General features: G+C 37.1%; 1 protein-coding gene and 1 long non-coding RNA gene across 2 annotated transcripts; one reads left to right on the top strand and one right to left on the bottom strand.

The window, feature by feature from the left end:
• Nucleotides 1-261: 261 nt before the first annotated feature.
• On the top strand, nt 262-3,919 carry umps (uridine monophosphate synthetase). Its single transcript, XM_077617532.1, has 10 exons — nt 262-487; nt 785-938; nt 1,003-1,127; nt 1,187-1,374; nt 1,443-1,534; nt 1,605-1,765; nt 1,854-1,971; nt 2,725-2,900; nt 3,088-3,202; nt 3,345-3,919. Exons 1-10 carry the CDS (start codon nt 338-340, stop codon nt 3,521-3,523), a joined length of 1,458 nt encoding a protein of 485 aa, XP_077473658.1. The 5' UTR covers nt 262-337; the 3' UTR covers nt 3,524-3,919.
• On the bottom strand, nt 3,599-14,979 carry LOC144087174 (uncharacterized). Its single transcript, XR_013304653.1, has 2 exons — nt 14,793-14,979; nt 3,599-3,894 (listed from the first exon to the last, which is right to left on the bottom strand). It is a non-coding gene; the product is annotated as an uncharacterized LOC144087174 (long non-coding RNA).
• Between the last annotated feature and the right edge of the window lie 999 nt (nt 14,980-15,978).

Here is a 15,978-nt window from a genome sequence, read left to right as displayed (position 1 = left end):
CAACCAATGCTGCAGACAACAATCACAACTACATACTACTACAATTATCAATATTAGGCTGCCGTCTGCTGGTCTGTCTTGGTATTACGGCTGATATGCGGTTGTGTTCTCTGTGCTGGTCTTATCGCATAGGAAAGAATATTAAAATGAACAAAAACAGTAATAAAACAATACGTTCTTTTTTTCCAAATCTAAATATTCTTTTCTACTTCGATTTTATTTAGTCTTACGTTGAAGGAGACAATGCGGAAGCAAGCTGGTTTCACGACGCAAATTTGGCGGAAGTCGAGCTCAAAGCATAACTTAGCTGCAGCAGCTCAACTTCAACCAGGACAACATGGCAGATGTCTGTTTAGATACTTTCATCCTGAAGCTACAAGATGTAAACGCGGTGAAGTTTGGGGAATATAAGCTCAAAAGCGGCATCATGACACCTATTTACATCGACTTGAGAGTCCTCGTGTCTCACCCACTGCTCCTCAATCAGGTAAACACGTGTGCCACAACGTTATGGCAGATTATTTAAAAAATCCATGTTTTCCCACGGTCTTCCACATACAACTCTACCCAAATGATAAAAACATGGCTAATACTATAAACAACGTTCACCATCGACGCATCATTTAAAAGTTCACTCGTTATGCTCTTATTTTGAAACTTCGATTAGTTCACGGAATAGTTGCACATAAGAAATTTCAAATACTCCCCAAAAATGTAATTTTCCAATAATGTCCATTTAAAATTGTTGACCAGTGACCACGTTTAAATAGTCACTCTCCCCTAGATGTCCAAATTCATCTACCAAAGAGCTTTAAAAGAGCACCTCAAGTTTGACCTCCTTTGTGGTGTCCCTTACACTGCCTTGCCAATTGCCACCATCATCTGCTCCACACACGAGCTGCCCATGGTCATCAGGCGCAAGGAAGCCAAGAACTACGGTGAGAATGACCTTTTTCCACACTTGATCTATGGATTAAACCTCGAATCATCTCTCTACATTAGGAACCAAACGTCTGGTGGAGGGCTCGTTCAAAGAGGGAGATACTTGCCTCATCATTGAAGACACGGTGACCAGTGGTTCCAGCATCCTGGAAACTGCGGAAGTGCTGTACAAAGAAGGACTGAAGGTACGATACGAAGACGCAGCTTCTAATAAGGGCAACATCCTAATGGATAATATGTGAAGGTGACGGATGCCATCGTGTTGATGGACCGAGAACAAGGAGCGGTAGACATGCTGGCCTCCAAAGGCATCAGGCTGCACCCCATCATCTCCATGTTCAAGTTGCTGGACGTGCTTAAGGCCTCCGATCGCATCGACGCGTTCACGGCTCAGAGCGTGCGCGAGTTCATCTTGGCTAACAACACTTTTAGGTACTCTGATCGCGCCACGTCGACGAACGCCGTTTGTAGCCATCACCATCAATGTCTGGTTTGTTCAGGCCAAATAAGGAGAATGGCGGTGACCTTCCGGCGCCCAAGAGGCAATGTGTGGAACGGGAGTTAAGCTATGAAGATAGAGCTAAACTACCGAGTACGACACGTGTAAAGGTTTGTCGTGAGATTTAGCCGCAGTTTCTGAAGGTTGTTTTTTTTGTCGGCAGATGTTCACCCCGTGGCGAAGACGCTGTTTACCGTGATGGCGGCCAAGCAGTCCAACCTGTGCGTCTCTGCCGACGTCACCAGCAGCGAAGAGCTGCTCAAGCTCGCCGACCTGCTCGGTCCCAAGATTTGCTTATTAAAGACCCACGTGGATATTTTGACGGTTGGCACGCAAACTTACAGCAAGTATTTGTACAACTTTACGAAACAAAACCTTAATTAATACGCGACTCGTGGTGTTCTTGGACCAGGATTTCACCGAAGCCTTCATTCAGAAGCTGAAGGTCATCGCTGAGAAGCACAACTTCCTCATATTTGAAGACCGGAAATTTGCCGATATTGGGAATACGGTCAAGCACCAGTACGAAGGTGGGAAATTCAAATTTTTTTGGTTAAATTTTGACATTCTTGCATCCTTTTTTTAACCATTCAAACAGTTTTATTTGACAAATTTCTGCATTCACTACAAACCGCACACATTAATTGACATAGGACAAGTGACACGAATCGGCCACAAGGAGGCAGTGTCTTCCATCCATCTCCAGTTTGTGTTGCATACACTACATTTATGTTTTCCTCATCCAGACATAAAAGGAGAATATTATTTCTTTATTTTTCCACCGTAAAAGGACACTTATGAATGAACGTTCAAAATGGACTGGACGTGTAACGGCGTTTTTAGTTAATTACTATGAAAAAAAAGTTTAAACTGTTACTTGTGGCTTTAACCTGTGTATATTTCCTTTTTCTTCCATTTTGATGTCATTAATTTCGTTTTAACACTGTACTCATAAATGTATGATTATGAAAATATTAAAAAAACACCAAAAATACAAGTTATTGTTTTTTAATTCTAATATTCTCAAATTAATAATGCCCAAAATTGCAGGGTTAAGGGAATCAAGTGTAAACAATCAAAAGTAAATGACAAAAAATAATAGTTGTTTGTTATTTTAAAGGGTTGAAGGTCTTATCTGTCAACTTTTGAATAAATGTCCATTGTAGTTGAATGTATTTGTCAAGTAGCCTGTTGATGCCACCATTTAAAATGACTTTTTTGCAGCCCTAGCATGGCTCAGCAATTTAGAAACCCACCTGAATTTTGTATCTTTTGTGAAACAGGCGGTTTGTACCGGATTTCTTCATGGTCACACGTGGTGAACGCTCACGCGGTGCCGGGGGACGGGCTCGTGAGCGGCCTGGCTTCTGTCGGCAAGCCGCTGGGTCGAGGCTGTCTGCTAATCGCGCAAATGAGCTCGCGAGGATCCCTGGCGACGGGCGGCTACACCGAGGCGGCGGTAAGTTAGCACTGATCATTTGCCCTTTTTTATCGGAGTCTTTTTAGGACGGGTTTTGTCATCACTGTAACCTCGGATGTAGGCTAGCGGGCTTTGGAAACGTTTCAACACAAATTTTAGATTATTAAAATATTTGAATTCACTGCTATTGGTATCCAATCCATAAAAAGATGCATTTTTTTTGCAGGTGAAAATGGCTGAAGAGCATTCTGACTTTGTCATGGGCTTCATCTGCGGGTCAAAGGTCACAAAGAGACCCGAGTTTGTCCACATGACACCAGGCGTGCGAATGACAGCTGGAGGTGAGTGACCAAATTGCCTTTTTCACTCGTCGGCGTACACGAGTTACTGCAATTGATACTTTTTAGCAGAAGGCGGTGCCGTTGGCCCTAAAATGAAATGTGATCTATTTCATCTTTTCGGCTTCCTCATGTCCTCCCTCAGGAGACACGTTGGGCCAGCAGTACACCACGCCACTGGAGGTCATCTTCCATAAGGGATGCGACGTCATCATCGTTGGACGCGGCATTTTGGAAGCGTCGGATAGGCTGGACGCCGCCGAGGCTTACAGGAAGTCAGGCTGGGAGGCGTACACCCGTAGAATAACCGAGCGTGGGCAATAACAACAATGATACAAAAAGAGAAAAATGTGCGACATAAATTCTAGGACACACAACTATTTTTGCTGCAGGCTGTGATTCTCAGTATTTCATTGAATTTTTATTTTTTTATTCATTCGGTTACGTTTTCCAGTGTATTATTTGGACCCATAATTAACTGCCTTATGAGGGGAACACTATACGTGCAAATTATGTTTAGGCAGAAATCCTGGGTCGGGATCTATTTTTATAATCGTTGGCGTCCGATGATACTTGGATTACTGGAAATTAGTAAAAATGTGAACTCTGGTTGCCATTGACAACACTAGGCCGGTCAACTCATTTTAACACTCCAAATAGATTGGACGTCCATCGCTGTCAATTGTGGTGTTATCCTTGAATAAAAGAATCATTGTTGAATTAAAACAGGCTTCTGTAGTCATTGAAAAGTTTGTTTTCTTATTCAAAGTAAAGACACATTTTAATTTTTTAGGGTCTATTTACCCAGATTAAGATTAATATTAATGAAGAAATGAGCCATTATTATTTTCATGTACAGACGCTCCCCTACTTACGAACGCAATTGGTTCCGAGCGATTGTTCATAAGTTGAATTTGTTTGTAAGTTGATTCAGTGCTATATTTTGTATTATAATTTATGTTTAAGGCCGATATAAGTATATTGAAGGTTTATATAAGTGCATTTGTATGTTTAAGGCTTGTATAAGTAACACGCATTGGTTTGTACTGAAAAAAAAACATTTAATAAAATGGAGAGAATATGTACAGTACTGTAGAGAGAGAGAGATTTATGTATTAGAAACTGGCCAAAAGAAGCGACCTAATGACGATTGCACAGTTTTCTTCTTTTTTTCATCATAAATGATGCGGTAGCACTGTATGGAATCATTCAATTGATTTGCAAACTTTGTGCAACGCTCAATATTTGGGTCCTGCTGCTCGATCTTTCTGTTTATAAATGGTACTGACGGTCGAACGATTCAATACCTGTGAAACGCTCACCACTCTCACGCGCATCAAGCTTCGTTATTATTGCCACTCGTTTCAAATGAAATGGCTTGCCTCTTCCTTTAGCTTTTAGCAAGCATATTCAATATTGGATGCATGAGATATTTAATGATACAAATGAAAAAGGTTCTTTGCACACTGGAGATACATTCACGCACTTCCGCATTGCAATGAAGAAGAAGGTAGATGCTGGGTGAGCTGAGCTCTCACAGCGCCAGGCGTCGGTATTAGCAGCGGAAAGAAGTACTACTCCGAAAAAGGCGCGAAATACAAAATTGGACTTGCGAACATTTTTGGACTTAAACGCAATTTGCAGACATGTTCGTATGTACCGTTGTTCGTAAGTTGAATGTTCGTAAGTAGTGGAGCGTCTGTATATAGTAAGGCTTTTTTCTTTAAAAAATCGACATAGTATAGTAAGGCTAAGAAAGTCGGAGAATAAATCTGACTTCTGATTCTTCTCCTAGTTATTGCTGTGGTCCAGTGGCAAATATTGGTTCAGACCTTGAGGTGGGAATCAGGAGTGAGTTCAATTCCACTCTTTGGAATTCACAAATTGTTTATTGAGGTAATGAAAAGGATAAGTATAACTTCCAATCATATCATTTCAGAAGTCACTGTGGTCCAGTGGCAAAGACAATGGGTCAGAACTTCAGGTGGACTCAAGTTCAAATTAGGAATGAGTTCAATTCCACTCTTTGCAATTCTCAAATTGTTTATTGAGGTAATGAAAAGGATAGATATAACTTCCAATCACATTGTTTCAGAAGTCACTGTGGTCCAGTGGCAAAGACAAACGGTCAGAACTTCTGGTGGACTCAAATTCAAATCAGGAGTGAGTTCAATTCCACTCTTTGCAATTCTCAAATTGTTTATTGAGGTAATGAAAAGGATAGATATAACTTCCAATCACATCATTTCAGAAGTCACTGTGGTCCAGTGGTAAAGACAATGGGTCAGAACTTCAGGTGGACTCAAATTCAAATCAGGAGTGAGTTCAATTCCACTCTTTGCAATTCTCAAATTGTTTATTGAGGTAATGAAAAGGATATATATAACTTCCAATCACATCATTTCAGAAGTCACTGTGGTCCAGTGGTAAAGACAATGGGTCAGAACTTCAGGTGGACTCAAGTTCAAATCAGGAGTGAGTTCGATTCCACTCTTTGCAATTCTCAAATTGTTTATTTGGGTAATGAAAAGGATAAGTATAACTTCCAATCACATCATTTCAGAAGTTACTGTGGTCCAGTGGTAAAGACAATGGGTCAGAACTTCACGTGGACTCAAGTTCAAATCAGGAGTGAGTTCAGTTCCACTCTTTGCAATTCTCAAATTGTTTATTTGGGTAATGAAAAGGATAAGTATAACTTCCAATCACATCATTTCAGAAGTCACTGTGGTCCAGTGGTAAAGACAATGGGTCAGAACTTCAGGTGGACTCAAGTTCAAATCAGGAGTGAGTTCAATTCCACTCTTTGCAATTCTCAAATTGTTTATTTGGGTAATGCAAAGGATAAGTATAACTTCCATTCACATCATTTCAGAAGTCACCGTGGTCCAGTGGTAAAGACAATGGGTCAGAACTTCAAGTGGACTCAAGTTCAAATCAGGAGTGAGTTCAATTTCACTCTTTGCAATTCTCAAATTGTTTATTTGGGTAATGAAAAGGATAAGTATAACTTCCAATCACATCATTTCAGAAGTCACTGTGGTCCAGTGGTAAAGACAATGGGTCAGAACTTCAGGTGGACTCAAGTTCAAATCAGGAGTGAGTTCAATTCCACTCTTGGCAATTCTCAAATTGTTTATTTGGGTAATGAAAAGGATAAGTATAACTTCCAATCATAACATTTCAGAAGTCACTCTGGTCCAGTGGTAAAGACAATGGGTCAGAACTTCAGGTGGACTCAAGTTCAAATCAGGAGTGAGTTCAATTCCACTCTTTGCAATTCTCAATTGTTTATTTGGGTAATGAAAAGGATAAGTATAACTTCCAATCATAACATTTCAGAAGTCACTCTGGTCCAGTGGTAAAGACAATGGGTCAGAACTTCAGGTGGACTCAAGTTCAAATCAGGAGTGAGTTCAATTCCACTCTTTGCAATTCTCAAATTGTTTACTTGGGTAATGAAAAGGATAAGTATAACTTCCAATCAGTTCATTTCAGAAGTCACTGTGGTCCAGTGGTAAAGACAATGGGTCAGAACTTCAGGTGGACTCAAGTTCAAATCAGGAGTGAGTTCAATTCCACTCTTTGCAATTCTCAAATTGTTTACTTGGGTAATGAAAAGGATAAGTATAACTTCCAATCAGTTCATTTCAGAAGTCACTGTGGTCCAGTGGTAAAGACAATGGGTCAGAACTTCAGGTGGACTCAAGTTCAAATCAGGAGTGAGTTCAATTCCACGCTTTGCAATTCTCAAATTGTTTATTTGGGTAATGAAAAGGATAAGTATAACTTCCAATCAGTTCATTTCAGAAGTCACTGTGGTCCAGTGGCAAAGACAATGGGTCAGAACTTCAGGTGGACTCAAGTTCAAATCAGGAGTGAGTTCAATTCCACTCTTTGCAATTCTCAAATTGTTTATTTGGGTAATGAAAAGGATAAGTATAACTTCCAATCACATCATTTCAGAAGTCACTGTGGTCCAGTGGTAAAGACAATGGGTCAGAACTTCAGGTGGACTCAAGTTCAAATCAGGAGTGAGTTCAATTCCACTCTTTGCAATTCTCAAATTGTTTATTTGGGTAATGCAAAGGATAAGTATAACTTCCATTCACATCATTTCAGAAGTCACCGTGGTCCAGTGGTAAAGACAATGGGTCAGAACTTCAAGTGGACTCAAGTTCAAATCAGGAGTGAGTTCAATTCCACTCTTCGCAATTCTCAATTTGTTTATTTGGGTAATGAAAAGGATAAGTATAACTTCCAATCAGTTCATTTCAGAAGTCACTGTGGTCCAGTGGCAAAGACAATGGGTCAGAACTTCAGGTGGACTCAAGTTCAAATCAGGAGTGAGTTCAATTCCACTCTTTGCAATTCTCAAATTGTTTATTTGGGTAATGAAAAGGATAAGTATAACTTCCAATCATATCATTTCAGAAGTCACTGTGGTCCAGTGGTAAAGACAATGGGTCAGAACTTCAGGTGGACTCAAGTTCAAATCAGGAGTGAGTTCAATTCCACTCTTTGCAGTTCTCAAATTGTTTATTTGGGTAATGAAAAGGATAAGTATAACTTCCAATCAGTTCATTTCAGAAGTCACTGTGGTCCAGTGGTAAAGACAATGGGTCAGAACTTCAGGTGGACTCAAGTTCAAATCAGGAGTGAGTTCAATTCCACTCTTTGCAATTCTCAAATTGTTTATTTGGGTAATGAAAAGGATAAGTATAACTTCCAATCATATCATTTCAGAAGTCACTGTGGTCCAGTGGCAAAGACAATGGGTCAGAACTTCAGGTGGACTCAAGTTCAAATCAGGAGTGAGTTCAATTCCACTCTTTGCAATTCTCAAATTGTTTATTTGGGTAATGAAAAGGATAAGTATAACTTCCAATCATATCATTTCAGAAGTCACTGTGGTCCAGTGGCAAAGACAATGGGTCAGAACTTCAGGTGGACTCAAGTTCAAATCAGGAGTGAGTTCAATTCCACTCTTTGCAATTCTCAAATTGTTTATTTGGGTAATGAAAAGGATAAGTATAACTTCCAATCACATCATTTCAGAAGTCACTGTGGTCCAGTGGTAAAGACAATGGGTCAGAACTTCAGGCGGACTCAAGTTCAAATCAGGAGTGAGTTCAATTCCACTCTTTGCAATTCTCAAATTGTTTATTTGGGTAATGCAAAGGATAAGTATAACTTCCATTCACATCATTTCAGAAGTCACCGTGGTCCAGTGGTAAAGACAATGGGTCAGAACTTCAGGTGGACTCAAGTTCAAATCAGGAGTGAGTTCAATTCCACTCTTTGCAATTCTCAAATTGTTTATTTGGGTAATGAAAAGGATAAGTATAACTTCCAATCATATCATTTCAGAAGTCACTGTGGTCCAGTGGCAAAGACAATGGGTCAGAACTTCAGGTGGACTCAAGTTCAAATCAGGAGTGAGTTCAATTCCACTCTTTGCAATTCTCAAATTGTTTATTTGGGTAATGAAAAGGATAAGTATAACTTCCAATCAGTTCATTTCAGAAGTCACTGTGGTCCAGTGGCAAAGACAATGGGTCAGAACTTCAGGTGGACTCAAGTTCAAATCAGGAGTGAGTTCAATTCCACTCTTTGCAATTCTCAAATTGTTTATTTGGGTAATGAAAAGGATAAGTATAACTTCCAATCAGTTCATTTCAGAAGTCACTGTGGTCCAGTGGCAAAGACAATGGGTCAGAACTTCAGGTGGACTCAAGTTCAAATCAGGAGTGAGTTCAATTCCACTCTTTGCAATTCTCAAATTGTTTATTTGGGTAATGAAAAGGATAAGTATAACTTCCAATCATATCATTTCAGAAGTCACTGTGGTCCAGTGGTAAAGACAATGGGTCAGAACTTCAGGTGGACTCAAGTTCAAATCAGGAGTGAGTTCAATTCCACTCTTTGCAATTCTCAAATTGTTTATTTGGGTAATGAAAAGGATAAGTATAACTTCCAATCAGTTCATTTCAGAAGTCACTGTGGTCCAGTGGCAAAGACAATGGGTCAGAACTTCAGGTGGACTCAAGTTCAAATCAGGAGTGAGTTCAATTCCACTCTTTGCAATTCTCAAATTGTTTATTTGGGTAATGAAAAGGATAAGTATAACTTCCAATCAGTTCATTTCAGAAGTCACTGTGGTCCAGTGGCAAAGACAATGGGTCAGAACTTCAGGTGGACTCAAGTTCAAATCAGGAGTGAGTTCAATTCCACTCTTTGCAATTCTCAAATTGTTTATTTGGGTAATGAAAAGGATAAGTATAACTTCCAATCATATCATTTCAGAAGTCACTGTGGTCCAGTGGTAAAGACAATGGGTCAGAACTTCAGGTGGACTCAAGTTCAAATCAGGAGTGAGTTCAATTCCACTCTTGGCAATTCTCAAATTGTTTATTTGGGTAATGAACAGGATAAGTATAACTTCCAATCATGTATAGGCGGGCCGCCTCGTGGTGTAGTGGGTAAGTCACCTGCCTGCGACGTGGGTGTCGAGGGTTCACGTCCCGGTGTCGCCAGTCAACGACTGCATGGCGTCGGCAGTCGGCCGAAGGCCGACTGTCGAACGCCACCAGGGATCCCCCCTCCCAACTGTCTTCCGGTCAGCCGAAGGCTGACCGGAAATATTGTTTTGCTGAAAAAAATGACTAAATCTTTATTTGAATGAAAAAAGGATTACCCATTTACTGAACTACTAGTGTAGTGATTAGTCAAACGAGAGCGGGATTCGAACCCCATCTCCCACATGGCAGTCAAATCCACTCACTTGAGGTCTGTCTGACCCATTGTCTTTGCCACTGGACCACAGCGACTTCTGAAATGAGATGATTGGAAGTTATATTTATCATTTTCATCACCTCAATAAACAATTTGAGATTTGCAAAGAGTGGACTTGAACTCACTCCAGATTTGAACTTGTGTCCAACTTCAATTTCAACCCATTGTTCTTGCCACTGGACCACAGTGTCTTCTGAAATGATGTGATTGGAAGTTATATTTATCCTTTTAATTACCTCAATAAACAATTTGAGAATTGCAAAGACTGGAATCAAACTCACTTCTGATTTGAACTTGAGTCCACCTGAAGTTCTGACCCATTGTCTTTGCCACTGCACCACTGTAAAGTTGGAAGTTGTATTTATCCTTTTCATTACCTCAATAAACAATTTGACAATTGCAACGAGTGGAATTGAACTCACTCCTGATTCCCGCCTCCTGTTATGACCCAATGATTTTGCCAGTGGACCACAGCAACAACTAGAAAGTGAAGAAACAGAAGTCAGATTTATTCTCCGACTCTCTTAGCCTTACTTGCTGTCATTTTTTAAAGAAAAAAAGCCTTACTATACTATGTCATTTTTTAAGAAAAGAAGCCTTACTATACAATATCGTTTTTTAAGAAAAAAAGGCTTCCTCTACTATGTCGTTTTTCAAGAAAAAAAGCCATGCTATACTATGTCGTTTTTTAGGAAAAAAAGCCTTCCTCGACTATGTCGTTTTTCAAGAAAAAAAGCCATGCTATACTATGTCGTTTTTTAAAGGGGAAAGCCATACTATACTATGTCGTTTTTTAAGAAAAAAAGCCTTACTATACTATGTCGTTTTTTAAGAAAAAAAGCCATACTATACTATGTCGTTTTTTAAAGGAAAAAAGCCATACTATACTATGTCGTTTTTTAAAGGAAAAAAGCCATACTATACTATGTCGTTTTTTAGGGAAAAAGCCTTCCTCTACTATGTCGTTTTTCAAGAAAAAAAGTCATGCTATACTATGTCGTTTTTTTAGGGGGAAAAAAGCCATACTATACTATGTCGTTTTTTTAGGGAAAAAAGCCTTACTATACTATGTCGTTTTTTAAGAAAAAAAGCCTTACTATACATGGTCTTTTTTAAACAAAAAAGCCTTACTATACATGGTCATTTTTTAAGAAAAAAGCCTTACTATACATGGTCTTTTTTGTAAATAAAAAGCCTTACTATACTATGTCGTTTTTAAAGACAAAAAAGCCTTACTATACTGTGTCGTTTTTAAAGAAAATAAGCCTTACTATACTATGTCGTCTTTAAAGAAAAAAGCCTATACTATGTTGTTTTTTAAGAAAAAAGCCTTACTATACTATGTCGTTTTTTACGAAAAAAAGCCTTACAATACTATGTCGTTTTTTTTAAGAAAAAAGCCTTACAATACTATGTCATTTTTTAAGAAAAAAAGCCTTACTATACTGTCGTCTTTTAAGAAAAACGCTTTACTGTACATGGTCGTTTTTTTTAAATAAAAAAGCCTTACTATACATGGTCATTTTTTAATAAAAACCCTTAATATACATGGTCATTTTTAAAGAAAAAAGCCTGACTATATATACATAGTATTTATTTTTTAAACAAATAAAAGCTTTACTTTACATAGACCACTTTAAGTCGTTTTTAAAGACAAAAAAGCCTTTATGTCGTTTTTAAAGACAAAAAAGCCTTACTATACTGTGTCGTTTTTAAAGAAAATAAGCCTTACTATACTATGTCGTCTTTAAAGAAAAAAGCCTATACTATGTTGTTTTTTAAGAAAAAAGCCTTACTATACTATGTCGTTTTTTACGAAAAAAAGCCTTACAATACTATGTCGTTTTTTTTAAGAAAAGAAGCCTTACTATACAATATCGTTTTTTAAGAAAAAAAGGCTTCCTCTACTATGTCGTTTTTCAAGAAAAAAAGCCATGCTATACTATGTCGTTTTTTAGGAAAAAAAGCCTTACTATACTATGTCGTTTTTTAAAGGAAAAAAGCCATACTATACTATGTCGTTTTTTAGGGGGAAAAGCCATACTATACTATGTCGGTTTTCAGGGAAAAAGCCTTCCTCTACTGTGTCGTTTTTCAAGAAAAAAAGCCATGCTATACTATGTCGTTTTTTTAGGGGAAAAAAGCCATACTATACTATGTCGTTTTTTTAGGAAAAAAAGCCTTACTATAATATGTCATTTTTTTAAAGAAAAAAAGCCTTACTATACATGGTCTTTTTTAAACAAAAAAGCCTTACTATACATGGTCATTTTTTAAGAAAAAAGCCTTACTATACATGGTCTTTTTTGTAAATAAAAAGCCTTACTATACTATGTCGTTTTTAAAGACAAAAAAGCCTTACTATACTGTGTCGTTTTTAAAGAAAATAAGCCTTACTATACTATGTCGTCTTTAAAGAAAAAAGCCTATACTATGTTGTTTTTTAAGAAAAAAGCCTTACTATACTATGTCGTTTTTTACGAAAAAAAAAGCCTTACAATACTATGTCGTTTTTTTTAAGAAAAAAGCCTTACAATACCATGTCATTTTTTAAGAAAAAAAGCCTTACTATACTATGTCGTCTTTTAAGAAAAACGCTTTACTGTACATGGTCGTTTTTTTAAAATAAAAAAGCCTTACTATACATGGTCAGTTTTTAATAAAAACCCTTAATATACATGGTCATTTTTAAAGAAAAAAGCCTGACTATATATACATAGTATTTATTTTTTAAACAAATAAAAGCTTTACTTTACATAGACCACTTTATGTCGTTTTTAAAGACAAAAAAGCCTTTATGTCGTTTTTAAAGACAAAAAAGCCTTACTATACTGTGTCGTTTTTAAAGAAAATAAGCCTTACTATACTATGTCGTCTTTAAAGAAAAAAGCCTATACTATGTTGTTTTTTAAGAAAAAAGCCTTACTATACTATGTCGTTTTTTACGAAAAAAAAGCCTTACAATACTATGTCGTTTTTTTTAAGAAAAGAAGCCTTACTATACAATATCGTTTTTTAAGAAAAAAAGCCTTCCTCTACTATGTCGTTTTTCAAGAAAAAAAGCCATGCTATACTATGTCGTTTTTTAGGAAAAAAAGCCTTACTATACTATGTCGTTTTTTAAAGGAAAAAAGCCATACTATACTATGTCGTTTTTTAGGGGGAAAAGCCATACTATACTATGTCGGTTTTCAGGGGAAAAGCCTTCCTCTACTATGTCGTTTTTCAAGAAAAAAAGCCATGCTATACTGTCGTTTTTTTAGGGGGAAAAAGCCATACTATACTATGTCGTTTTTTAGGAAAAAAAGCCTTACTATACTATGTCGTTTTTTAAAGGAAAAAAGCCATACTATACTATGTCGTTTTTTAGGGGGAAAAGCCATACTATACTATGTCGGTTTTCAGGGGAAAAGCCTTCCTCTACTATGTCGTTTTTCAAGAAAAAAAGCCATGCTATACTATGTCGTTTTTTTAGGGGAAAAAAGCCATACTATACTATGTCGTTTTTTAGGAAAAAAAGCCTTACTATACTATGTCGTTTTTTAAGAAAAAAAGCCTTACTATACATGGTCTTTTTTGTAAATAAAAAGCCTTACTATACTATGTCGTTTTTAAAGACAAAAAAGCCTTACTATACTGTGTCGTTTTTAAAGAAAATAAGCCTTACTATACTATGTCGTCTTTAAAGAAAAAAGCCTATACTATGTTGTTTTTAAGAAAAAAGCCTTACTATACTTTGTCATTTTTTAAGAAAAAAAGCCTTACTATACTATGTCGTCTTTTAAGAAAAACGCTTTACTGTACATGGTCGTTTTTAATAAAAACCCTTAATATACATGGTCATTTTTAAAGAAAAAAGCCTGACTATATATACATAGTATTTATTTTTTAAACAAATAAAAGCTTTACTTTACATAGACCACTTTATGTTGTTTTTAAAGACAAAAAAGCCTTTATGTCGTTTTTAAAGACAAAAAAGCCTTTATGTCGTTTTTAAAGACAAAAAAGCCTTACTATACTGTGTCGTTTTTAAAGAAAATAAGCCTTACTATACTATGTCGTCTTTAAAGAAAAAAGCCTATACTATGTTGTTTTTTAAGAAAAAAGCCTTACTATACTATGTCGTTTTTTACGAAAAAAAAAGCCTTACAATACTATGTCGTTTTTTTAAGAAAAGAAGCCTTACTATACAATATCGTTTTTTAAGAAAAAAAGGCTTCCTCTACTATGTTGTTTTTCAAGAAAAAAAGCCATGCTATACTATGTCGTTTTTTAGGAAAAAAAGCCTTACTATACTATGTCGTTTTTTAAAGGAAAAAAGCCATACTATACTATGTCGTTTTTTAGGGGGAAAAGCCATACTATACTATGTCGGTTTTTAGGGGAAAATCCTTCCTCTACTATGTCGTTTTTTCAAGAAAAAAAGCCATGCTATACTATGTCGTTTTTTTAGGGGGAAAAAGCCATACTATACTATGTCGTTTTTTAGGGAAAAAAGCCTTACTATACTATGTCGTTTTTTAAGAAAAAAAGCCTTACTATACATGGTCTTTTTTAAACAAAAAAAGCCTTACTATACATGGTCATTTTTTAAGAAAAAAGCCTTACTATACATGGTCTTTTTTGTAAATAAAAAGCCTTACTATACTATGTCGTTTTTTACGAAAAAAAGGCTTCCTCTACTATGTCGTTTTTCAAGAAAAAAAGCCATGCTATACCATGTCGTTTTTAGGAAAAAAAGCCTTACTATATAAATGGTACTGACGGTCGAACGATTCAATGCCCGTGAAACGCTTACCACTCACGCGCATCAAGCTTCGTTATTATTGCCACTCGTTTCAGAAGAAATGGCTTGCCTCTTCCTTGCAACTCCCTCAATAGAAGCCTTTAGCTTTTTACCAACCATATTCGATATTGGATGCATGAGATATTTAATGATACAAATGAAAAAGGTTCTTTGCACGCTGGAGATACATTCACGCACTTCCGCATTGCAACGAAGAAGGTAGATGCTGGGTGAGCCGAGCTCTCACAGCGCCAGGCGTCGGTATTAGCGGCGGAAAGAAGTACTACTCCGAAAAAGGCGTGAAATACAAAATTGGACTTGCGAACATTTTTGGACTTAAACGCAATTTGCAGACATGTTCGTACAATCATTAACTATATAATTAAATGTTATATAATGCAAGCAAGCATTGTTCATGGTATTTTATTTTATGATGAATGATTATGTATGTTTTATAAATATATCCACTCAATTTATCACGTTTCAAACTCAATTTATTCAATTAGAATTAGAAGAAAAAAAATATCGTAATATTTAAAGCTGGAGACTAAGTTTTGATCATCTCTGTGGAAAGAATCTATGACAAAAAGCAAACTGAATTTTAATTTTTATGATGTGTAATAAGAGGAGGGAAAAAACACAAATGTTTCCAGTATGTAAGCAAACTAATTGTTGTATTACAGTCCTATTTTCATAAGGTATTTAGAATTGCCCTGCTTGCGTCAAAATTGGATCTTACATTTATTCAAATGACTGTTTTCTCATTATCTTGAAGTCTAATGCATTTGGATTGCCAAAATGGCGTCTGACGAGTTAACTGTTTTATCCCAATCAGATGGGATCGGCACAAAGGTCACGCTCGTTGCCTGGCACTCAGCACTGGGATGACTCTATTAGTGTGTGTACATTATAAGGGTGTGTATGTGCATGTATCTATGTGTGTGGTTCCCTTGCACCCCCCCTCTTGTGTCAATATTGGATCAGAGCAACGCACCATGCGACAGGTGTCTGTGCGCCCTGAGGAGCTTCTCTGCTTTTCATCCATGCAGAGGGGAGGAGAAAAAAAGAGAGAGACCTTAAGAGAGAGAGAGTAGAAGTATAAAAGCGTCTACCTGTTCCTGTTAAGCGTTCAGTGTGTGCAAAAAAGGTGAAATCACACAAGGCCGAGTGCGTCCTCACCTTCCTCTTTTTCAAAGGT

Source organism: Stigmatopora argus, chromosome 13, assembly GCF_051989625.1.
Source record: "Stigmatopora argus isolate UIUO_Sarg chromosome 13, RoL_Sarg_1.0, whole genome shotgun sequence".
Taxonomy (NCBI): Eukaryota; Metazoa; Chordata; class Actinopteri; order Syngnathiformes; family Syngnathidae; genus Stigmatopora; species Stigmatopora argus.
Note: the sequence above shows the minus strand (reverse complement) of the source record. Positions and strands in the feature narration are given on the sequence as shown.

Excerpts from the sequence above, each read along its gene's own strand:
- umps (XM_077617532.1), top strand. The coding sequence starts at position 338 with ATGGCAGATGTCTGTTTAGATACTTTCATCCTGAAGCTACAAGATGTA. Across the intron at positions 488-784 it reads ACCCACTGCTCCTCAATCAG|ATGTCCAAATTCATCTACCA; the intron begins GTAAACACGTGT and ends ACTCTCCCCTAG. Across the intron at positions 1,128-1,186 it reads TGTACAAAGAAGGACTGAAG|GTGACGGATGCCATCGTGTT; the intron begins GTACGATACGAA and ends TAATATGTGAAG.